Source organism: Alexandromys fortis, unplaced genomic scaffold (genome assembly GCF_014885135.2).
Source record: "Alexandromys fortis isolate MF-2015 unplaced genomic scaffold, M_Fortis_MF-2015_v1.1 scaffold_36, whole genome shotgun sequence".
NCBI lineage: Eukaryota > Metazoa > Chordata > Mammalia > Rodentia > Cricetidae > Alexandromys > Alexandromys fortis.
Window position 1 is genome coordinate 13,662,382 of NW_026067915.1, and position 24,453 is coordinate 13,686,834.

At 40.4% G+C, this 24,453-nt stretch overlaps 1 protein-coding gene across 1 annotated transcript in view; it reads right to left on the bottom strand.

Annotated features, from left to right (window-relative positions):
* The window catches only part of Pdcd6ip (programmed cell death 6 interacting protein), a 56,004-nt gene that overhangs the window by 11,381 nt on the left and 20,170 nt on the right, over positions 1-24,453 (bottom strand). Inside the window, exons 3-12 of the mRNA XM_050139489.1 lie at positions 23,242-23,311; positions 19,223-19,350; positions 17,326-17,479; positions 15,014-15,114; positions 12,625-12,741; positions 8,343-8,565; positions 6,879-7,002; positions 4,015-4,192; positions 1,476-1,587; positions 498-667 (exon numbers count right to left, since the gene is read on the bottom strand). Coding sequence (XP_049995446.1) covers positions 498-667; positions 1,476-1,587; positions 4,015-4,192; positions 6,879-7,002; positions 8,343-8,565; positions 12,625-12,741; positions 15,014-15,114; positions 17,326-17,479; positions 19,223-19,350; positions 23,242-23,311 — 1,377 coding nt within the window. The remainder of the gene's footprint in view (positions 1-497; positions 668-1,475; positions 1,588-4,014; positions 4,193-6,878; positions 7,003-8,342; positions 8,566-12,624; positions 12,742-15,013; positions 15,115-17,325; positions 17,480-19,222; positions 19,351-23,241; positions 23,312-24,453) is intronic.

The following is a 24,453-nucleotide window of genomic DNA, read 5'->3' on the forward strand; positions in this document are numbered from 1 at the left end:
GCCAATAAGCAACACCTTTTCATGGCTTCTGTATCAGCTCCTGCCTCCAGGATCCTGCCCTGTTTTGAGTTCCGATCCTGACATCCTTCTGTGGTAAACAGCAATGTGGAAGGGTAAGCCAACCACATAAAAAATAACACTGTTACCATATGAGTGCCTAGAACTTAGTACCCAGTTCACAAAAAGAACTCAAGAAATGAAAATAACATCAGGATATTAATCAATAATTCTGTATCATACAATATATATAATACTAGTTTAGACATAACAACCCTAATTTATGTCTACATGTGTCTGTGTGTCTGTGTGTGAGTACTTGGAATCAAACCCAAAACCTGGAGCAGGCTAAGCAAGTGCTCCACCATGAAGCTATACCTCATCCCCCATTCTTCACTGTTTAGAAAGTAACAGGAAGACACCGGGAGGTCACTGTACACAGCAGCTTGAACAGAGTTCCACAAACACAGGACTACCCAGAGCAAGTTCCACCTTCTCACCTCGCTGCCCTGCATGGTCTTTGCTGGATTAGCAGAAGGGATGGCAGCATTCAGCTCAGGTTCCGGCTTACACAGAAGGGCGATGGTGTCGCGATGGGACTGATAACGCTCTTTTACGTTTCCGTCAGCTTGCACAGCTTTATCTAAAACCGCTCTGAATTTGGATCCCTCTGGGGAAAAGAGTTTCCAGAACTCAGGCTCATGGGGTTGACACTTTAAAGCCCTGGTCCTCAGCGTGATTCCCCTTCCCTCTTCACCAGGCCCCAGTTCACTAGACAACAGACCTCATCTTCTACAGATGGGCACAGTTTGGTTTTGGAAAAAAGAAAAAATTGTCCATGGAGCTAGGGCATAGTAATCTGTTCTCACTTGGCTAACATTTGCCAGGTGAAAGAAACCTGACAGTTGTCTAGTTTCTTCTTACAACTCAGAATACAGGAAGAAATCATTCACACCAAAACAAGGTACAACTCATGAAAAAGTACTCCTCTCTCAGAAGATAATCTCACTTCAAAGAAAAGTAGATCTATTTGAAAAATCTAACAAAGATAAAGTTGTTTCTAGCTAAAATGAAGACACTATGTATTGTAAACACAAACCTTAATAATTGAATTCTTAAAAAGCTGTCAAAGTAGCTGTTAAGGTTCATTCTCTTATCTACCTGGGATTCACTCGATTTACTACTAGGTCAAAAAGGAATGACAAGACCATACCTACCACTTCATGTGTGTTTTTAAAATATATGTGAGGCTTGGAAAAGCTTGAGACTCACAAATCAGCTGCATTCCACTGTCACAGAAAACCTAGATGAGTTTCAGTACTGTTTTGTCTTTGTCTTTGTTAATCAAGGGGAAATACCTGCATTTTCATTAGTCATATAAAGTTCAGTAAAAATGAGTTTACAACTGAGTCTAATTTAAAAATATGCATGGATAAAGTGGGAATTTACTTGCATGCAGCTCATCTGTGCCATGTTACCTGCTCGTAAAGGCTTGTAGAGGTCATTGGATGCAGTCCTTTGCCAGCGTTCCTTGAATTTTGCTCTTAAGTCATTATCAGTTGCCTCTTCTTCATCCAGCAATCTTAGAGACTTAAAAAGGATGCAAAAATCCTTCAGATATCATTTATCATTTCTAGCATTTAAAAAAGAAAACTTCAATAATTTAATTGTTGTTTATGTGGTCTGAGAGGGTTAGTTGTTTGGTTTTTTGAGACAGTGTCTTGTTATATAGCACTAGGTAGCCCAGTGCTATGAAGAGAAGGCTGGCCTTAAATCCTTCTGCATCCATTTACTGAGTGTTGGAATTATAGGTGTAAGACACCATACCTGTTTTGACAAACCCAGTAGAGATAACCAATGAGGTAGAAATATTTCAATACCACTAATTGTTATGTAACTTTTGTTTTTGTTTGAAATGGTCTCAATATACAACCCAGACTAGCCTCAGATTTGTGACCCTCCTGCCTTCTAGGTGCTGACATTATTAGTACAAAAAGTGATACATTTTTGTTGCAGAAATCTTGAGTTTTAGCCGGGCGATGGTGGCGCACGCCTTTAATCCCAGCACTCGGGAGGCAGAGGCAGGTGGATCTCTGTGAGTTCGAGACCAGCCTGGTCTACAGAGCTAGTTTCAGGACAGGCTCCAAAGCCACAGAGAAACCCTGTCTCGAAAAAACAAAAACAACAACAAAAAAAAAAAAAAGAAAGAAAAAAAAAGAAATCTTGAGTTTTAACATGACAGAAAATTGATCTGGGGCAGTAGTAGAGTACTTGTCTAAGAGGGACAAGGGGCTGGATTTTATTACCACAGTCATTCTCTCTCTCTCTCTCTCTCTCTCTCTCTCTCTCTCTCTCTCTCTCTCTCTCTCTCTCTCTCACACACACACACACACACACCCACCCGGGGGGGGGGCGTAGTCCAAGTTAGGGGTATTTATTACTTTTCTCAGTAAAACAGGGTGCTCAATGGGTACAGTACTTGCTTAGCATGCACACAGCCGTGGGTTCAGTCTTCAGCCCCACATAAAAACCAGTTATGTAGAACACACCTGTAATTCCAGCACTTAGGACACGGAAGCAGGAAGATTAGAAGTTCAAAGGGTTGCAGTGGTTTGAACAGAACGTGAATTCAGTCAAAATTCATTCAACATTAAACACAAGTAATAGTATTTTGGATTATGGAATACAGGGACACGGTGTAAGTTTTGTGTATGTGTGTAACCTGAGTAATGATACTCCAATGTCCTCACCTCTTAGTTTAAGAAATGTACCACAGTCCCTAAGAGCTTAACTCAAGAAAAGTTAGGTGAAGAAAATAAACATTCCTGTCACTATCAGGCTATAAAATTGTGATATTATAGTCCTATTGTAACATAATAGTAAGCATGCCCTATATACCCCAGGGGCTCGGCATGTCACTGCTTCAACTTCTCTTTGAAACAGCAAAGGGAGGTAAACAATTCCACACACAAGAGTCTTACTGTAGTAAGCACTTAAGAGTTCTGCCTATACTTCAAAGAAATAAGGTAAACAAAAATTCCACAAAAGTCATCTGAGAAAACAAATATTTATGGATTAAAGCTGTAGTAAAAAGGCCCAGCTTGCACCCACATGACCAGTCTGAACCTATCTGCAGCTGAGGAAAATAACACTGAAATTAATACTACAAAAGGAGAACCACACAGATAATTATTGGGAGGGAGGAAGGGAAGGAGAGAGGAAAGAAGAGGGAGGGATGGAGGAGGGGGAAGGAGGGGAGGGGGGGAGGGAGGAAAGAAGGAGGGACACCTTAAACAGGTGTTTTATTCATAAACTGCCACACATATGGCAAATGAATATAACTGCCTTATAAAGGATCTAACTCCCTTAGTGTGATTCATATTCACTAAAAAACCTGGGGCTACAGCATAACTGGTAAAGTGCTTGCCCCAAGCACTGCATAAACTGGGTGTGAGGTGCACACTTGTAATCTTGGAACTTGGGAAGTAGAAACAGGAGGATCAGAAAGAAGTTCAAGGTCATCCTTGGCTACACGTAAAGTTCAAGGCCAACCTGGAATCAAAAATCTGGTATCTAATACAGAACCTGATCTAGACTCAAAAGAAATGACTAATTATGAAGTTTTATAAGAGGTTGAGTCCCATAGTTTACTAGTAGCCAGCAGTCAATGGTCATATGAATTTAGCTTCCCCAAGAATGACTCATTTTTAGCCAGGCAAAGGTGGTGCATGCCTTTAATTCCACCACTCAGGAGGCAGAGGCAGGCGGATCTCTTTGAGTTTGAGGTCAGCCTGGTCTACAAAGAAGTTCCAGGACAGCCAGGGCTATACAGAGAAAGCCTGTCTTGAAAAACTAAAAAAGAAAAAAAAGACTCATTCTCACTCAATAGAATTCTTCCTGAGAATAAAGGCAAGGAAGGCACAGTGACCTCAACCAGACACTGAGTAATACCCCTCAAAACCAAGGAGACACCACGATGTCAGTTTCTACTTGAAAAGCCAATCTTTTCAAACATACCTCCTCTAAGATTTCTCTATTTCTTTGTAGTAACTCGGGTAGTTCTTTTATCAGCTGGTCGACAGTCTGGATGCCACCCTGTTCAACTACAGATGCAGACTTGGTAAGTATTGACTGAGGTACAGTGTCTCCAGACACATCTTCAATTGCTGCTGGAAGATTGAGGGAAGCCAATACCCTGCAAAACAGGAAACACTGTATGTGTAGATCTACACCACCTTCAAAACAGCCATCACTTACAGCCACCCACATCAACAATGGACTTAACACGCCACAAGGATGACTCCTATTAAAAATAAGAGGGAGGGGGAAATCAGTGATTAATACAATTAAACTAATTAAATAGGGAGAGGAAATGTGTTGGCTGGATGGGAGGAGCTGGAGGAAAGGAGTAGGAGATGGACACTACAAAGATTCATTGTATACCAGTATAAATTTTTCAATAATTTATAAAAATTTAAAAGAACTGAGATGTTTAAGTTCAGAGTTCAGAATTAAAAAACAAAAAGCAAGAAAAACGCTAGGCACAGTGGTGCATGCCCTATTATAATTTTGGATCTATGCAAAAGATCAAAGAACACAGAAGGTCAAAGTATCAATTACAGACTCACCCACATTCTGGCTTTTATGGTAGTCACTTTTCATTTACATGAAAAGGCAGAGGAATTTATACATATTCGTGATACCAAAATAAAGCAAGTAAGCCAAAGAACATGAGAAATAGAGAATCAGGACTTCAAAATTATCCTCAGCTACAGATGAAGTCTGAGGCCCTGGATGAAGAGATGGATAGACAGACAGAAGATGATGGATGGACGAACGAACAGACAGACAAGACAGGCAGACAGATAAGATATAATAAAGAAGGGAGTGAGGGAACCAGTACAAATGTTTCAATAACAAAAAGTCAAAATTTACAATCATTTAAATTGAAAGCATCAAAAGCCAAAATTGAAAAAATATGCAATCAGAAATATCTGACTTGCATTCAAAATACATGAAGAATTCTTTAAGACAAGGATGGTTAGGAGGGGACTCAGCAGTCAAGAACACTTGTTGAACTGGTAGAGAATACAGCTGCCATTACAATCACATGCAGCTCACAATTATCCATCAAGGCAAATCAAGGGAATCTGACACCTTTTCTGTCCTCCACTGGCACTGCACACACATGTGCACATACATACATACATACATACATACAGACAGACAGACAGACAGACAGACAAATACTCATATACATTAAATATATTAGTTATATTTATAATAAAATGATATGTTAAATGGTTCTTTTAAAAAAAAAAGATGATTAAAGAAAAAACTTGCCAGTGGTGGTGACAGACACCTTTAATTCAAGCACTCAGGAGGCAGAGGCAGGGGCTCTCTCTGAGTTTGAGGCGAGCCTGGCCTACAAAGTGAGTTCCAGGACAGCCAGCCAGGGCTACACAGAAAAACCTTGTCTTAAAAAAAAAAAAAAAAAAAAAAAAAACTTATTGTTAAATTTATTTATGAAAAGAGAGACACACGTGACGGTCAGAGGACAGCCTGCAAGAGTCACTTCTCTCCTTCTACCATGTGGGTCTTAAGGATCAAACTCAAGTCATCAGGCTTGGAAGTAAATGATTTTACCCACGGAGCTATCTCACTGGTCCCAGGAAAACTTAAATTTTGAAAAGGCAATAAATGACTAAGAATATAACATGACTAAGATATGCCTAACACATAAAAGGGCCTAATTTTGATCCCAGGTAGCCTCCGTACCCTTACCCATCCCTCTGCAACTCTAAGCCAAAATAAACCCTTTATATGGCCTTTTTTGTCAAGGTACTTTATAATAACAGAATAAGGCACTCCCTCGGGCAGTTTTCACAGTGCTTTGTCATAATGATAAAATGCTCAGAGTATTGTGGGTAGAATGGAATACATCCTCCATGGTTCATGTTCTTCTACACTTGATCCCAGCTGGTAGCTGCTTTAGAGGTTGTGGAACCTTTAGAAGATGGAGAAGTGGATCCCTGGAGGGCAAGCTATAGAGATCACTTAGCTCTGCTTCCCGAGGCATGTGAAGCTTGCACTGTTAGTACTGTATATGGTGTGTAATGTGGCAAACTAAGATGTACACAATGTTCAAACTACAGGGCTTATATTTATGGCAAACTGCACAGAGTGAACTTGACCTACAGTGACACAGAACACGTGAGAGGAACCAGGAACTAAGGGCAGAGGGACTGAGAGGGAAGAGGCATGAGGACTGACATAGGTTACATTCTTCGTAGGCGTTACGTGGGTATATGCATTTACCAAACTGAATGAATTACACTTTAAATGAGCACATTTCATTATGTGTAAATTATACCTAATTTTTAGCCCACGGAATATTTTCTTAATATAAAAATTGGTTTACAATACCTAATGATTCAAAGAGTCTTTTGATTACATGTATTTTTGTTGAGTATATGTACAGGCACTCACATGCCACAGTGCACATGTGGAGGTCAGAGGACAACCTGCAGGTGTTTCCTTCCACCATGAGCGTCCCAGGAGCAAAACTGGTGTTATATGGCTTAACAGCAAGCACTTAACACAGGCTGAGCCACCTCATCAGCCTGGAACCATGCATCTTAAAGGGCTCATCTCTACTCACTGTTCCTCAAATAAGTCTCTTGAAATACAAAATAGTAGTCAAATTGTCTTACCTTTTGCTGTAATTCCATTCCTTCCAACTCTAAGGCTTCTTAAGAAAATAACCGAAAAGAACAAGTATTGGTGCAAGACTAAAAAATGTTCATAAATTACTCAAAGCACAAGTAAGCACCTAACTTAAGAACCTCTAAGTCAGCTTCTGAAGACCAGTTTCCACCTACCCATTTGCCAAAGTAGTGGCTTCTCTCATTTGAGCGATTGATCTGTTAACCAAGTCAGCTTTCCTCTGACCAAACACAGCCAGGGACTGCTGCACAGACACAGGGACCATCTTCTCAAACAAATCTAAAACAGAAGAGAAGGTCCAAGTAAGACATATGAAACAGACTCAAACTACAGACAGGACTATTCATTTTCTCTATAATGTCACAAGATCAGAAACTACATCATAATGAAAGCCATTGGTAAACAGAATTCCAAATCACTATATTGACAGACAAGAGCAATGAAAGCTCCTCTAAGACCTTCATTCCCATAAGTTTTAAGTCATCATATATGAAGGATCTTAGTGGTTCTGCTCCCTTGATGATCAGACAGTGTGCTCACAGTCCGTCACTTCCTAGCTATGTGGCCTTGGGAAACATACTTGCTCTGAGCCACAGCATTGTCATCAGTAGCAAAGACATCAATAGTTGTGTCGTAGGGTGCTGTGAGAGACAAACTAAGTGCATTTGTCTCTGCTTAGTCTCTTGCACACAGTTAACACTTTGTTTATTAAACAAAACTAAGTTAATCACTCTTTCCTATTATTATTATAATGCAGGAGATCTGTTAGAAGCTATCAAATATTGCATATATAACATATATCTACACTATCAAAGAAAGTCTGTAATAATAACATTGATCTAATGCAAATACCACACTAGAATATACTAGTTTAAAAATTATCCATGTACGGTGGCTCATATCCATAATCTCAGTCCTTAGGAGGCTAAAGCAGGAGATTTAGGAGTTCAAAGCCAACTAAGGTTTCACAGTGAGATGAAGGCCAGTCTAGGATATATGAGACCTCTCAAATAAGTAAGTAAATAAAAAAGTAAATAACCATATGTTTATATTCAGTGATGGTGTAACGAATGTTCCATCAGCAAAACGGGTAGGCTCGTCTAAAGTCCTAATCTTATCAAAATCCTGTCTCAAATATCCACAGTTCATATTTCACAGGTGCTCTGTTGCTCACTTTCCCCTTGGAAAGGTCACAGAAGACACAACACCTAACTTTCCCACACTTTCTTGTCCATAGTTGGCTGTATTTGCTCATCTCACGCAATCGAAAGCCAAGTTAGGCCCAGAACTCACTATGTAGACCAGGTAGACCTCAAACTCAGATTCCTCCTGTCTCAGCCTCAAGTGTGCTGGGACATCAGGAGTGTACCATTTCTATTCCCATGTTTCTTTTAAACAACTTAAATGAAGGTTCTATTCAAAGTAGTAGAGAAAATAAGTGAGATTTTATATTGTAACACAGATCAGCCTGAAGGAAAGAGAAGCCTTCATCAAAGCACCATTTTCTTCGTGAAAAATGGAAAATGAGCAGTTTTCAGGGTCGCTGAGGGGAAAAAACAAGAAGGGGGAGAGCCTGGAGAAACCACAAATTGACTAAAATACACAGAGAACAGACCTACCCGTGAACTTCTGGCTGATGGGTACATTGACTGGGGTGGGTTTCACAAGGGTGGCTTTGCCGATAGGGTCCAGATCTTTAAGGTCCGGAACGCGGTCATGGTAAATGAAATCATTATCCTTCTTTGCTGCAGTAAGGGCACGGCTGATTTTGTCAGAAAAATCCTTCACATTGACATATTCATCATAGCGAGAGGCCACATTCTTAATCAGTTCTGCTGCATGCTAAAAATAAACATTTATATATACAGTGTTTGTTTGAAGATGACTGCTTTTTCTACCAAGCATTTTTAAACTCTCGAAATTCTGTGCTTAGCAAGATAACCTGGAAAATCCATGACAAAACAACTAATAATAAAAGGGGAGGAGCAGACAGCCCAGTAAATACACGAATGAGCTGCCAAGGCAGTAAAGGAAAGCTGGGGGTCAATCAACACACCCCGACATTAATGAAGATTGCATGTTATTTCCACAAGCTGCACAACTATTAACAGTGATTAAGAAGTTCTGGATGCCTTTATGGGGCCCTCGGAAGAGAGTCTTGAAACCACAGACATCAGAGACCAGAGATGCACCTCTCCATGACACTCCCATGAGCAGAACCTGAAGAAGCCGTCCTCTCAGTGAAACAGTAGAACTCGCCAAGAGTTATTCCACAACACAGGAAATCAGTCAGCCAAGGAAAAAAGGTGGTACAAAATGTAAATGTATCTGACGCAGATAGCATGTTAAAAGAATTGTCAGGTAGAAGTGTGATGTGGTGGCCCAGGCCATTAATCCCAGCATTGGAGAGGCAGAAGCAGGTATATCTCTGTGAGTTTAAGGCCAGCCTGGTCTGTGTATTGCATTCCAGGACAGCCCGGGCTATCTATGTAGAGAAACCTTGTCTCAAGACACCAAAGCAGCAAAAGAGAAGAAGAAAAAAAAGAATTCCAGGTGGTCTTGAGCAATGACTGGGGGTTAAAAACACTAAACAGGTCTTACAGAGGGCCTGGGTTCAATTCCCAGCATGCACAAAATAGCTCAAAACAACCAGTAACTCAAGTTCCAGGGTGAATCCAATGCCCCCTGTGATGTGGGAGTGTCATATATCAATCTGTTGATTTCATTGGTTAAGCAATAAAGAAACTCCTTGGCCCTGATAGGTTAAAACATAGGTGGGAGGAGTAAACAGAATAGGATGCTGGGAGGAAGTGAGTTCAGACTCTGCTCTGCTCCCTGAGAGACTCGACAGCTCTGCTCTCTGGAGCAGAGATGCCAGGCTCTGCTCTCCCAGGCAACTCCGACCCAGGATGGATGTAGGCTAGAATCTTCCTGGTAAGCGCACCTTGGGGTGCTTACAAACAATTATTAGAAATGGGCTAGTCCAGGTGCGAGAATTAGCCTAGAAGAGGCTAGATAGAAATGGGCCAAGCAGTGTTTAAAAGAATACAATTTGTGTGTTGTTATTTCGGGCATGAGCTAGCAGGCAGCTGGGGTGCTGGGGACGCAGCCCCCCCCACTCCTATTTCAACACCTCTGCTGACCATTGACATTGCATGCACATGGTGAACATACAGACAAAACACTATAGGTAAAAAATTTTCAAAACTCAATTGTCAGATATAAAATGAGTAGATGTTTTACTACCTGCCATTATAGGATACAAAACTTCTTAGTTCTGTATGTAAGACACCAGCCATATAAGATAATTCAGTCCATATCAAAACAGATTATAACACCTCTGATCAAACAATATCTGGACTAAATAAATAAATGAAATGTGAACAGCACCACGGTGTAATTTTCCAGAACTTTGAGCTCCATGTTAGAGACAGAACACGTTACCGCATAAATTTGACACTCAATAAGATACAGCAAGTCAAACACCAAAATCCCATTAGAAAAAAAATGGTCTGAGCTGGACAGTGGTGGCACACGCCTTTAATCCTAGCACTTAGGAGACAGAAACAGGCAGATCTCTCTCTCTCTCTCTCTCTCTCTCTCTCTCTCTCTCTCTCTCTCTCTCTCTCTCTCTCTCTATCTCTCCCCCTCCCTCCCTCTCTCTCTCCCTCTCCCTCTCCCTCTCCATCTCCATCTCTATCTTTCTCTCTCTGTGTGTGTGTGTGTGTGTGTGTGTGAGAGAGAGAGAGAGAGAGAGAGAGAGAGAGAGAGAGAGAGAGAGAGCATTGTCCACTGTTAAAACAGTCTTCTGTTCATCTCTTATGCTTCACTCTTCTGCTTCCTAACAGTCCATGCTCTCCCTCTGCCTTTATTGCATCTAACCTTGCTTCTTACTTCTGAATTTTACCTTTTCCCACAACCACCTGCTCGAGGCCTCTGCAGGAGCTGCACTTGTGTGCACATACTCACACAAAGACACAAACCCATACATATATGTTTTAATCTTTAAAAGATTATAACATAAATACTAAAAAAAATACTAAAAGGATTAAATGAAGGTCAAAGAATCTTTTTTTAAAAAAAATATTTCTAAAAATGGTGGCTGGAGGGATGGCTCAGAAGTTAAAAAGCACTGCCTGCTCTTCGAGAGGAGGTGGGTTCAGTTCCCAGTACCCACATGGTGGCCTACAACTGTAACTCCAATTCTGGAGTATCAGATGCCCCCTTCTGACCTCAAAGGGAATGCGCACAAATGGTGTACAGACACACATGCAGACAAAACACCCATACACATGATCCATGACTTCAAAGGATACAAACAAGGAGATTAAGTTAAGATAGTAATTCACAACCCAGAAAAAACGTCAGCAACACAAATGAGAAAGTCAAGACCATGAGTGAGAAATTCAGTAACCTAAAACTGTTAGAAGCTGGGTGGTGGCGCAAACCTTTATTCCCAGCACTCAGAAGGAAGAGGCAGGCAGATCTCTGTGAGTTCCAGGACAGTCTAGTCTACATAGTGAGTTCCTGGATAGATCAGTGGATGGATGGATGGATGGATGGATGGATGGATGGATGGATGGATGGATGATAGAAAAAGAAAAATATTAGAAATAAAACAATCCAGTAAATCAAATAAAACACTAGAAGCATCACCAAAGGAAGACAGAGTGGTCATTCACCATGCACAAGGCCCTAGGTTGAACCTCCAGCATCAAATAACAAAGTGCTCTGCTGTGTGGTTCTGGCACTGAGGAGGCGGAGGCATCAGGAATTCAAAGCTAAACAATGTGATAGCTACATAGTGAGATACTGGTTCAAAAAAAAAAAAAAAGCCAGGAATAAAAGATGATTAGAGCATATCTGTACCCTAGCATTCAAGATCCAAGAAAATCCCAAGTTTGAAGTCAGACTAGGCTACATAGGAAATTCTATCTTGAAAACAAACAAAACTGCAAATATAAATAGTCACTGAAGCTAGGTAATGGATAGGATACTTGTTAACTCATACTTCTAATTTTTGAGATTTTTCATAAGTTAAAATTTGGCGGTAGTAAAATATACCTAAATCCTCAGCACTCAGGAGATTGGAGAAGGAAGATGAGGAATGTGAAGCCAGTCTGGTCATAAAGTGTGGTGGTTTGAATGTAAATGACCCTCAAAGCGTGTGGCATTAATGGGAGATGTGGCCTTGTTGGAGTATGTGTGGTCTTGTTGGAGAAAGTGTGTCACTGTGGAGGCAGGCTTTGAGGTCTCCTATATGCTCAAGCTTGCCTAGTTCACTTCCTGTTGACTGCAACCACGCAGTCATGTCCCACCATGATGAAAATGAACCTCTGAACTGTAAACCACCCCAATTAAACATTTTTCTTTATAAGCTTTGCCATGGTCGTGGTATCTCTTCACAGCATTAGAAATCCTAAGACAGACATACACACACACACACACACACTGCATACCCACCGTGTAGAAGAAAAAGAACCACACAATGAAAAGACCAGAGTACATGACACCACATCTTTCTCAAACTGTGGTTTGAGATCCAGTTTATAAGCCTACACCACAAGTTAATCAGTACATATCTTCCTGGGACATGACAATACAATTAATTTAGATCATTTTTACAATAAACACAAATGAATGAATGAATGAATGAATGAATGAATAAATAAATAAATAAATAAATAAATAAATAAATAAAGGGATGTAGTAAAAATTTAAATGCAATATTTAGGTACCTGTACGAGTTTGCAAAACATGCTTGTAGGTATAAGGATGAAAACCACCACTTGCCTCTGCTGATAAAGGCAATGAACAGGAAGCATTTATGGGCAAACTGGGTCTCATTAGGCAGAAATGGGAGAAGGATGTCACCTAAACATTTATCACCAAGAGACTCACCTGCAACCTTGCAATCTCTTCCCCAAACTTCTTCTGCTGCTTGGCCAGGATGGACTGGTGGTACTCAGCATTGGCCTGCATAATACATTGCTTGGCAGCCAGGGTGGGAAATACCTCCTGGAAATAAAAATACTGACCAGGGAGAGTCCAACCACACAAACCACCACAGACAACAGGATGCAGGAAGAGAAAGGAGAGGAGACAGAAATTACAATCACCCAGTAATGGTTTAGATAGGTTAGTCATTAGGTGTGAGCAGAGAAGACCTTGTGGTTTTGCAGGAAGTGCCGTCTATGAATTCAATTTTCTTTCAGTTAAAATTAGGATTTGTTTGTTGTTTGTTGTTTTAAACTGTTAAGTAAAGCTTTTTAAAGCTCATTCTATGGAGTCGGGAAATAAGCATTTTGTTTACAAGGAAGATAGGAAGGCATGCATGAGTTGGGAACTTCATGGAGGAATACCAAGCCCAGCTTTAGAAACTTCCTTAGCCCTTACCCAGCCCTCAGGTACCTATACCACCGTTACTCACATATACTAATGAAACTGCTCTAGAGCTGACTGTTTCGTCATGTTTAAAAGACAAAAGACAGTAAAGTAAGTCCTCACATAAATTCTTATGCTGAGAGACTGTAAAAAAAAGATTATGGTAGCCAATAAAAAAATCATTTAATATCATATAAATATTAACATTTCAGTATTATATACTCCAAAATACATTCCAGACATACAACTGATTATAAAGTGTAACTTTGCCCTAATTTATTTTTAAAATAACTATAGTCTAATATACTTAAATCCATATTGGTAGGAACTCTTCCAAAACATCAAGTCCCATCCTGCAATCTCTTTTCTGAAATATTTTTAAAAACCCAATAATTGTTATATCAAGAACCGAATGACTACCATGAGCGTTTCCTGTCTGCTAGGAAAAGCCAGCACTGAACCACTACTTAGAAACATCCAATGAGAACTAGAACTGAGTTGCTGCTTACAGACATGTTGTCAGAACTGGATGTGAAAATACCTCAGAAGACTTAGTGAAAGGAGAAATTCAAACACACTATAGTCCGAAACTGTCCATACTCAAGGAAGGCTGGAACATCTCAGTAAAGATGTTCCAAAAAGACCCAGGAATGCTGCAGACGTGGCTTTAAAGCCTTTGAGATGACAGGACGGGGACAGGACTGACTGACTGATGTAACAGGATGTGACAGTGCACTGTGCAGCTACATACAGAAAGGGGTTATAAATCCTACAAGGGTCCATAACACTGGGGGAGGGACAGTGGCAAGGCTATGGATGGGATGGATGGGACCCACAGAGTCTCAGGTGCTAGCTAGGCAAGTGCCCAACAATGATCTCAAGCCCAGTGCGCCTTAAACCCACAGATCTCAATATTAGCTCTCCACTGCTCATGTACTATTGGGTACCTTTCATCTATTTTTAACTGTACCCTATGTTCTCTGAGGTTTCATAATGTACAAAGATCCCTGAATAACTTAAACTCACAGATTCTCCTACAAATATCATTTACTACCACAAATAACCAATTCTTTGTCCAATTGTGAGGAAGTGCAGTTAAAACGTCCTTCATGCCAGGTGGTGGTGGCACATACCTTTAATCCCAGCACTTGGGAGGCAAAGGAAGGTAGATCTCTGTGAGTTAGAGGCCAGCCTCATCTACATAGGGAGTTCCAGGACAGCCAGCACTAAACAGAGAAACCCTATCTTGAAAAACCAAAAAGGAAAAAGTCCCTCTTGCTGGTGTTTAATGCTCTACTTCAACCACTCCAGCTCTACTGGCCCAGCGGTCACATGCTCTGTCATCTATGAGACATGGTTGGACAGTCTTCCCATGACCCCTTCAGAAAAGCTTACACTGCAACAATGCTTCCTGCTGCTTTTCCTTAGCTGCCCATTAGCAGCCAAATGTCCTATACCTGTTGGTAAAACTTAATTCTAATCAAAGAATTGGATGAATTTAGGTTTCCTTTTCCTTTTTTATTTATGTCTGTTTTTGTGCTTTAAGGCTCATCCTTAAGAAAATAGGACAACGATTAAAAATGCGAGTCATCGACATGCTCCACACCGTGCTGCTTCCAAAGAGTCACCAATCAGGGGATGAAATGACTGAGGACAGAGGAGTAGCGTTTCCCAGAAAGAGTTTTAGCTCAGAGAAACAAACTTAGTGGAGAGTAAATAGAAAGGCATCCCATGAAAGAACAGTTCATGCATCTTACAACGTAAGAAAACATTCTAAATCTACTCTTCAAAGGCTCCATTAAAATAGCAGATCTCTTTGTTAAAACATACTTTTCAACCTTTTTCTCACACATAAAAATATTCCCATATGTAAAATAACCAAGTGTCAATGAAGACAATAGCTGACCTTGGGGAGAGTGTCTTTGTACTGACACTGTTTGAAGGCATCACCAAAGTAATCCGCAGCCTGGTTTGCCAGCTTAGCTATGATGGCATCTTTCATTTTATCTGAAATAAAATGTTAAATGATCATTGTAACTGAAGTACATGAGACAAGCGCCAGCAACAACACTCAGCAGCAGGGCAAAGTACACACACACTGCACTACTCTGATAGCCTGCATTCCATCACCGGAACTCACAGTGGAAGGAGAAAACCGACTCCTCAAAGTTGCCATCTGACCTCCACAGAAGCATCAAGGCACACATGTGCCTGCATTCGCTCCCACCTCCCCCCCCACACACAAACTAAAATAATAAAGTAAATAAGATAACTTGATACATGACTTGGCATAGACACTGAAATTTAAAAAAAAAAATGTGTACACCTGGGACTGGAGCGATGGCTCAGCAGTTAAGAGCACGGGCTGCTCCTCCAGAGAACCCAGTTTCAATTCTCAGCACCCACACAGCAGCTAACACTTATCTAATTCCTGTTCCAGGGAATCCAATGCCCTCTTCTGGCCTTCAATGGTTTCAAAAAGCACACAACTGGTGCACATACATACAGCAACCACATATCCACACACATTTAAAAGAAAAAAAAGACAAAAGAAAAATTTATATATGTCTAAAGAAATCCATATTGATGAAATTTAGTCTTCTGCACAGAAACTACTTCACAGGTAGCAAAACATGATGAAGAAAGCCTATATAACCCTAGTACTTTGGGCCTAAACCCAGAGGATCAAATATTCAAAGCTGTCCTTAGCTACATAGCAAGTTCCAGGCCAGCCCTGGCTACATATGCCTGTTTTAAAATAAGTAAATAAACAATTCCATAAACAAGGCAAAGCCACAGCAATAAGTAATGGCTGCTGGCAGCTGAAGCAGAAGGAAGGAAGGGAGTCCTGACATTAGAGTTATTCTTGGGTGTGATGATATCTTAACATAAGGTAGTGGTGACTATGAAGTTCTGTGAATACTCCAGAAAGCACTACATTATAAAGTCAAAAGGGAATGCTGAATTGATGTGGGAGGTCCTTCTGTCTATGTGTTGCTTTTATTGGTTAATGAATAAAGAATCTGTTTCGGCCAATGACCTAGCAGGGCAAAACAGAGTTAGGCAGAAAAACTAAACAGAATGCTGGGAGAAGAAAGGTGGAGTCAGTGAGACATCAGGTAGCCACTGCTGGGAACAGACAAGCCAGAACCTTGCAAGTAAGCCACTGCCACGTGGCAAAACACAGATTAACAGAAATGGGTTAAATTAAGATGTAAGAGATAGTCAATAACAAGCTAGAGCTAATAGGCCAAGCAGTGATTTAATTAATACAATTTCTATGTGGTTATTTTGGGGTTGAGCAGCCAGGAACAAATAATCAGCCTCCTACAACACTGAGTTATATGTCTTCTATCTCCACATAAGCTGCTTCTCGCTTCCCTCCCCAACCCCATGATTTTTTTGAAGTACAGTCTCACTCTGTAGCCCAGACGGCCTCCAACTCAGCCTAAATCTAAATCCTATGAGTCACCACATACAGAATTTTTGGGGTGTGTTTGTTTAGTTTGTGACAGGGTTTCACTGTTGCCAGGCTAGTCTGACAGTCACTAGGTAATCTAGCATTGCCTCAGTATCTTGGCAGTCCCCCTGTATCAGCCTCGCATGTGTAGGAATTACAGGCATGAGCCACCACACCCAAGTTGCCATTTTAAGAAAAAAATAAGTTGTGTTTATGCTGCTTCCACATTTTCAATTTCTCTGTACTTAGACATTCAGTCTGTATCCCTCACACTGTCTTACATACCTTTACAAGGATTATCCTTAAGCCCTCGTCACCAAGGATATTGCCTGAACAGCTTTTTGTTATTTAAGTGTGGTTTAAACATGACTACCTTTTAAAAAATCCTTCCTGATGGCTCAATGATTAAGAGCACTTGCTGCTCAATCATGAAGACCAGAGTTCAAATCCCAACACCCATATCAAGCAGTTCACAATGCCTGTGACTCGAGGCTCAGGGAACCCATGCCCTTTTCTCACCTGCAGGGCACAGACACCTGCATATACACTTAAATCAAACCTTGAAAGAAATCATTGATCCCATAGCCATCCCACAACCAGACCACGAGTCACTGCCACATGAAGGAAGCATTCTACCTTCCTCCTGGCAACTCTCCCTTGGAAGTGAGCTTGACTACTCAATGATCCCATCACTATCTAGGCATAAAAGCCTAGAACTTGCTTTCAGTGTAACACAGTAAAGAAGAAACTGGAGTTACCTCGTGTGGCTTTTAAGAAAAATACTTCTTGAGCTTGGGCCAGCATAATAAGACTGAGGGTCCCAACAGTATCTGGAGATATGTCCACAGTAGGTTCTCGACTTAAGGCAGATAAAACTGTGTCTTTAATATGTAAAAAGGCACCACTAGCAAACTAGAAGGAGAGAAAAAAAAATCTTTAACATTGAAACTTAATTTTCTACTTTACACACAAACATCTACAAGCCAACTGAGAAAACGATAAGGTAACTACATGCACATTTCTATACTGTGATCTAAAGCATCTCATTCACAGACAAGGACCTTGCCATGATTCTAGGGCAACAAAAAGTTTATCAAAGATTCACAGGTGACAACAGGGAAGAGTAAAGTAAGAGAATGGCAAAAGGTAATCAAGGTTAATTTAGCAGATACACTTCTTCAAAACTTACCCAAGAACAGATGAAGAGATAAAAGACTATTCAAATGACTACGTGTGTGCGTGCATGTGTGTGTATGTGTGTGTGTGTGTGTGTGTAGGTCAGAGGACAATCCCAGGTGTCATCCTCAGGACCACTGCCCACTTCCTTTGAGACAGAGCCTCTCATTGGTCCAGAGCTCACCCATGAGGCTAGACTGGCTGGTCGGTAAGGTCTAGGGAATGCATTATAAGCATGTACCTCCAAACCTAGCATCGATTGTATGGATTTTGGGGATCAAACCCAGGTCAAGCTCAAGTTGCCTTGAGCTTACAAGGCAACTGCTTTCATTATTGACCAAAACATTCCTCCAGCCTCTACTTGTTCTTGCTTTTATCCCAAACAAAGTCATCTTTCAAATAAGCATACTAGGCTTAGGGGATACCCCAAATGGCACACTCTGAGGGCCAGCAATGCCACTGACAGATATTTCCTAGCCTTCAGGATTTCCTAGTGAAATGTTCCCCTTTACATTTTTCTTCCCAAATTTTATTTTAGGGTTACTACTAAAATTACTTTATAAGCTGAGAAAATGGAAGAAGTCAAGTCAATCTGGGATATTAAAGTGAGTTAACTTGGTAAATAATGCAACCTCAAAGTCACTGTGTTAACAAGACTATCATGGGGTCAGCAAGATGGCTCAGTATGAAAAGGTGCCTGTCACCAACCCTGACATCCTGAGCTCAAGCCACAGGACCCACATGGTGGAAGGAGAAACCAGCTAGCTCTCAGAAGTTGTCCTCTGACCTCCACACACATGCTCAACCATACCAATACACACACACACACACACACACACACACACAGTTTTTAAATGTAACTTTTTAAGAAAGATATGACATTGTTCTTATATTTGAAACAAAAATAAACTAAAAGTCAGTAAATAATAAAGTGGCATGAAACAGCATGCCAGAGTAGCCAACGACCAGTCTCTGAGATAGTAAGCTATGCTAAGAGCAGTCCAGGCCTGACCACATTTAAACACAACTTCCAGAGTCTACATGCAACTTATTTTTTTGTCAAAAGTTCTTAATTTTGCCATACCACTGAAATTGCGGGTGTGCCTCGCCCTGAGAAAATGCACACATAAATGTCTAACCATTTTTGACTAAAGTCATTTAAGAGGTTTTTCTACAAATGTATGGCATTCACCCACACATGTCATCTTTGCTGTCCAATCAACTTTCACTGAGCCTCTATTATGTGCCAGGCACTGTGCTAGGTGCTGGTGGGAGTACAGAGAGAAAAACAGACATGGGCACTAGAACAAGGGCTTCAGGGCTGAAGGGTTTACCCAAGGACTCAACGAGGATCAGGTTACTGAAGAGCATGACTTTCCTAGAGCAACCGTCATGAGGAAGGCAACAGCTATCACCTAAATGCCAGTCACCCCTTGCATCCAGTGAGCATCCCTGTGTAGGAACTGCTTTTCTGCATACCTGGTACTGCTTAGCAGCGGTTTTCAATCCTTCATCATTATCCAGGTTCTGCTCTTGTGCAATCTGGCTAGCTAAGGCAGCACAATTGAATAACACACAGCTCTTTTCATATCCTAAGCTTGCAAGAGCTGGAAAAAAAAATTGAGAAGGAAAAATGTATCAGATTATTTTTTTTCTAAAGAAAACAATATTAATGAGAAATACCATGGCCTCTTTCCCAGGGGCTGTCCCAAGACCTGCCCTCTCACCTACTGCAGACCGGCTGCCATATTCCCACATTATACTCATCAAAAACTCAAAAGAAGAATAAATTATTCTTTCTCTCCTTCTCTTTGTTCCCACATTTTTACTACAGTCAGGTTAAAAAATGTAAAACATATCTTTATGTTATTTCTCACTTAATTACTTAAATTCAAATAAATCATTTCCAATTTTCTATGACCTCTCAATTTTTTATCTTCCCCCCACAATGCATGCATATGTACACACACCAGTCCTTACATCAACATAAGTATACCAGTGCTTCCTTGATGGTCTTCCAGATCCCCCTTTCTCTGATGAAAAATCCACACAACCCACATCTATCAACACAGCTAATTAACTTTTAAAAAGAAATAAACAACAGAGATAAACTGCAACTTTTACTTGAAGGAATACAAAATGTGGCAGGTCTATAGGAAATAGTATGCCGGACCTCAAAATCTTAAAATGATTCTTATGACCCAAAAACCCCTCCAGGACAGATGCAAAAAGAGCCGAATGCAGAATCTCATGGGGGAATTTCTGCACTTATGTTCAAACAGCAACCTGAGGGAGCATCAACCAACGTAAGTATAAACAAAATGACGTAGAAACATTCAATAAAGTATTCACTAGTCAACTTCCAAGAAAGGAACCTACATGTAAGACAAACCTTGAGGACATTACACTAAGTACAATAAGCAGTCATCAAAGACTAGGATTCCACTTACAGGAAATACCTAAGGGAGTCAAAGTCTTAGAGACTAAAGTACAAAGACAGCAGGTACCAAAGATGGGGCCAAAAGGCTGTTGTTTAATGAATTAAAGCACTTTTGCAGAGGTGTTTACAGTGTGATGTACCCTTGCACTACTAAAAACCACATACTTCAAAATGGTTAAAAGGTAACCCCATGCATTATGCTTCTTACAACTTCTTAAAAAGAAGACATGTGAGTCTACTTACATGCAGTACTTAGGACAGTGAGATTCAAAAACAAGAGGATTAACATGTCTGCCAGAAGAGACATTGATCACCAAACCAAACCACTCAAAAGGCTGTCTACACTGAACAGTGCACATTCCATCTCAAAGAACCAGAGCAAAAGACAGCTGTTTACTGCACACAGTAGGGCCAGGAAGTAGTTGACACCTCTCTAAAAGCATCCAGTTCTCTACTTGTTCCCAAACCCATCATGATCTCCTCACTCACTCACTCAGCAGACACACCAATTGCTCCAATCTGCATTCTAAATAACTACAAGAAAACAAAGTAACATGAAAAAGGCAAATAGTATGTGGAGATCCTGAGAGAAACAGATGATCAAGGTACAATGGTAGTGTGCACCTGTACTCCCAGCATTCTGGGAAATGAAGGCAGGAGAATCAGGGTTTCTGAGTCCTCCTTGGCTACATAAGGAGATCAAGTCAGCCTAGACTACATAAGACACTATCTCAAAAAACAAAGGTAACTAAAAACTGAGCCCAGAATAAATGTAGACAATTTCAACAAGTCAAAGATCCGAGTTAACATCCTTAAAGAAACCTTAAGGCTGTACATGCATAAAACTGTATACACAGTTATTGCTGTTGCCATTTTAGGGTACCAAGGCTGGCCAAGAACTCTTATGTAGCCAAGGCCAAGCTAAAATTGATAAACCTGCCTCCCCATCCTAAGTCCTGGCACTACAGAATGGTAATTTTAACAAGGCTCCCCCAACTGTGCTAGTATGAAACCAAGTGTCGGGACCACTGGACAGCATGGCCTTGAAAACACTTCAACATTCACTTCCATGGAGAATGTTTCTTCCTGGTCCTCCACAGTCCAAACACTTTTTCTCAACCTCACCCTAGTTCTAGATTTTATGTGATTTTGCCTATAATCTGTCAAAGGTGAATGGATCTTTATCCATGAGTAACTGTTAGCAAATCTAGATCGCCTCGCTCGCTCTCTCATCTGAGTTTCAAATCTACTATTACCAAATGTCAGAGAAATCTTACACAGACATAACTGAAAAGCCAAACTCAACCTATCAAAAACTAAATATCCAGCAGGTCAAATCTCAGACTCTTAGCTCCTCCTCATCTCTCTGACAGTGAGATAAAGCCAGTCAATTTCACCTCCTAGAATTCCTTCCAAGCCCAACTTTCTTTACCACACCCACTACCTGATCCAGACTCATCATCTCCCGCAGATCTCTCAAATGATCTAGTCCTGGAGCAGGCTCTCTGCATTCCCATCTCAGCCCCTTTAAGCCCGAGCTGCACACCCTCCACAAGTCACTTAACCTTTCCAAGCCAGTATACTCAACTCGCAATGAAAGTGTCTTTCCTTATCGCATTCCTGGAGAATTCAGTAACATACTAGACAGGAAACCCTGGGTAAATAAGTAACAGTAATGGCTGGCTCTTCATATGTAAGTGGGAAAGCAAAATTCAAGAGCACATTTGTACCTCTTTACAGTCTATGCTCCATTATAATTGCTTTCCTAAACCAAATTCAATCTATGGTTTCGAGCCATAACAATAATTATTACATTGATCACATCTTATATAGAACATATATAATATTTTACAATATTCCTATTTTCTCACCTATACATAAAGTAAACACATATATTTACTTAAGTATATCTATGTACATACTATATACACACACTATCTTAAGATATATAGTCTATCCTGTATCTTTTTGTTTGTTTGCTTTTTATTTGAGACAAGGTTTCTCTGTGTAGCCCTGGCTGTCCTGGAACTCGCTATGTAAACCAAGCTGGCCTCAAACTCAGAGATTCACATGTCTCTGCCTCCCAAGTGCTGAGATTAAAGGTGTCCGCCACCACAACCCCCTGCTGTTAGATCTCACATAAGGTATTTCTACTATATAAGAAATACCTTTATTTCTTATGGGCATCATATAGTGTGTATACAAATATACTATAATTTATACATAGTAACAGCATGATTATTTATTATTCATTGCAGTTAATACTTAATGAACTGTTTAAAGACTTTAAATGTTTTCACTCTTTTATCCTACACAGTTACTCCATGAAGTAAATACTATTTCCACTTTTCAGATGAGGAAATTAAGGCTTGTGCTGTCTGATCAAAATGACTTCACTTTCTGACCTTGGTTATGATGTTTGTACAAACTCATCCTTCAAGACCTAACTTGTTGCTTGCTTTCTGCGGGTAGAACTAACTTCTTCCTCATCTATGCTCCCATGAGATTTTACAGCCATGCCTCAATAACTTCAATATGTTCTGAGAAATGAGCCTCTAAGCACTTGGTTGTTGTGCGTGTAGTTACACAAAGTAAGACAGATACAGTATCACCAGACAACAATCGTATGTGGCCACCATCATACATGTAGTCTCTCATGGATCAAAACATCATCCCCTGGTGCACCCTACACACATGTACACATAGTACATTTCAGTGAGATAACTGTCTTCACAACCAAACTGAATACAACTGCCTTATGTATCTTTGTAACTAGGACAGTGCCTGGCAAGGCATGGGCTCTGCAAATATTTTGAAATTACATTGGATTAGAAGTTGAAGTTAAAAATAAAATGAAATTAAAAAAAAAAACTTTAGTAATCACAAGGAATTAGGAGAGCAACTTTAAAAAAAATCTAAAAGCAAAAAAAGAAATCTAAAAGCAGTAAAAATGCTCAAGTCAAGTTTATAATTTTTATTAAAAATTACATACCCAGGGGGAGGGAAATGGGAGGCGGGGAAGAGGCAGAAATTTTTTCAATAAAAAAAAATTACATACCCAATTTTACAGATCCTCCAAACAGGGAACCTTTATCAAAAGCATCCTTCCACGTAAATGTCAAGCAGATCTAGAATGAATGAGAGGAAACAAAAACTTCTATTACCACCTTGGACCTTGTTAAATACTGAAAAAAAACCCAAGAAGGAAAAGAACAGAGCTCCTTGTACAGCTGCCACCTCTAAACAATGACCCCCTTTCCTTCTTAAAGACATTTATTTTCCATGTAAAACACTAGCATTAAGCTATTTCAAAACATCATTCTATGAGGTCTTTATAAACAAAGACAAGCAAAGGAGAAAAAGCGCTGCAAGTTTTCCTGGTGGACCAAACTGAAAAGCACTGTTACAAAAGTAGGCAAAATGGGCTGGTGAGATGGCTCAGCAGGCAGAGAGAGCTTGTCCCACAATCACTACAAGCTGAGTTCAGTCCCTGGGACCAACAGAGCTGTCTGACCTCTACATGCAGACCATGACACACACACTCATACACATCATATACACACATATAATAAATACAGTCTCTTCTTCCCCCCTCCCCCCCCCGAAACAAGGTTTCATTATTTAGCCCTGGAAAAGGATACTCTTCAGCCCATAGAAATCTGTCTGTCTGTCTCTGTCGCCTGGATGCTTGAATGAAAGGTGTGTGACACCACATCTGACCTTTTTTTTTTGCTTTATTTACTTTAAAAATAATAAAATATTTACTTTAGAATAAAAATATCACACATCAAAAATTAACCAGACTCAAAGACTATGCAACTTAATGAATTTATATACAGGCCTTTAATTCCAGCTTCTCAGGAGGCTGAGGCAGGAAGATCACAAGTTCAAGGCCTGCTTGGGCTACAGAGTAAGTTGAAGACCAGCCTCAACACTTAGTGAGGCAGGAAGAGGGCTGGGAGTATATTTTGGTGGTACAATGCTTAGGAGCCACAGATTCAATTTCTAGCACCAAAAAAGTGGGAGGAGGAAACTACATCTCTCCCTAGTTCTTTCTGTTGTTTTATTTTTATAGACTAGGTTTCCCTGTATATATAGTCCTGGCTGCCCTGAAACTCATTCTATAGACCAGGCTGGCTTTGATCTTAAGAGATCCATTCCAGCCCTTGGGAGGCAGAGACAGGCAGATCTCTGAGTTTGAGGCCAGCCTGGTCTACAGAGCAAGTTCCAGGACAGTCAGGGTTACACAGAGAAACTCTGTCTCAAAAAA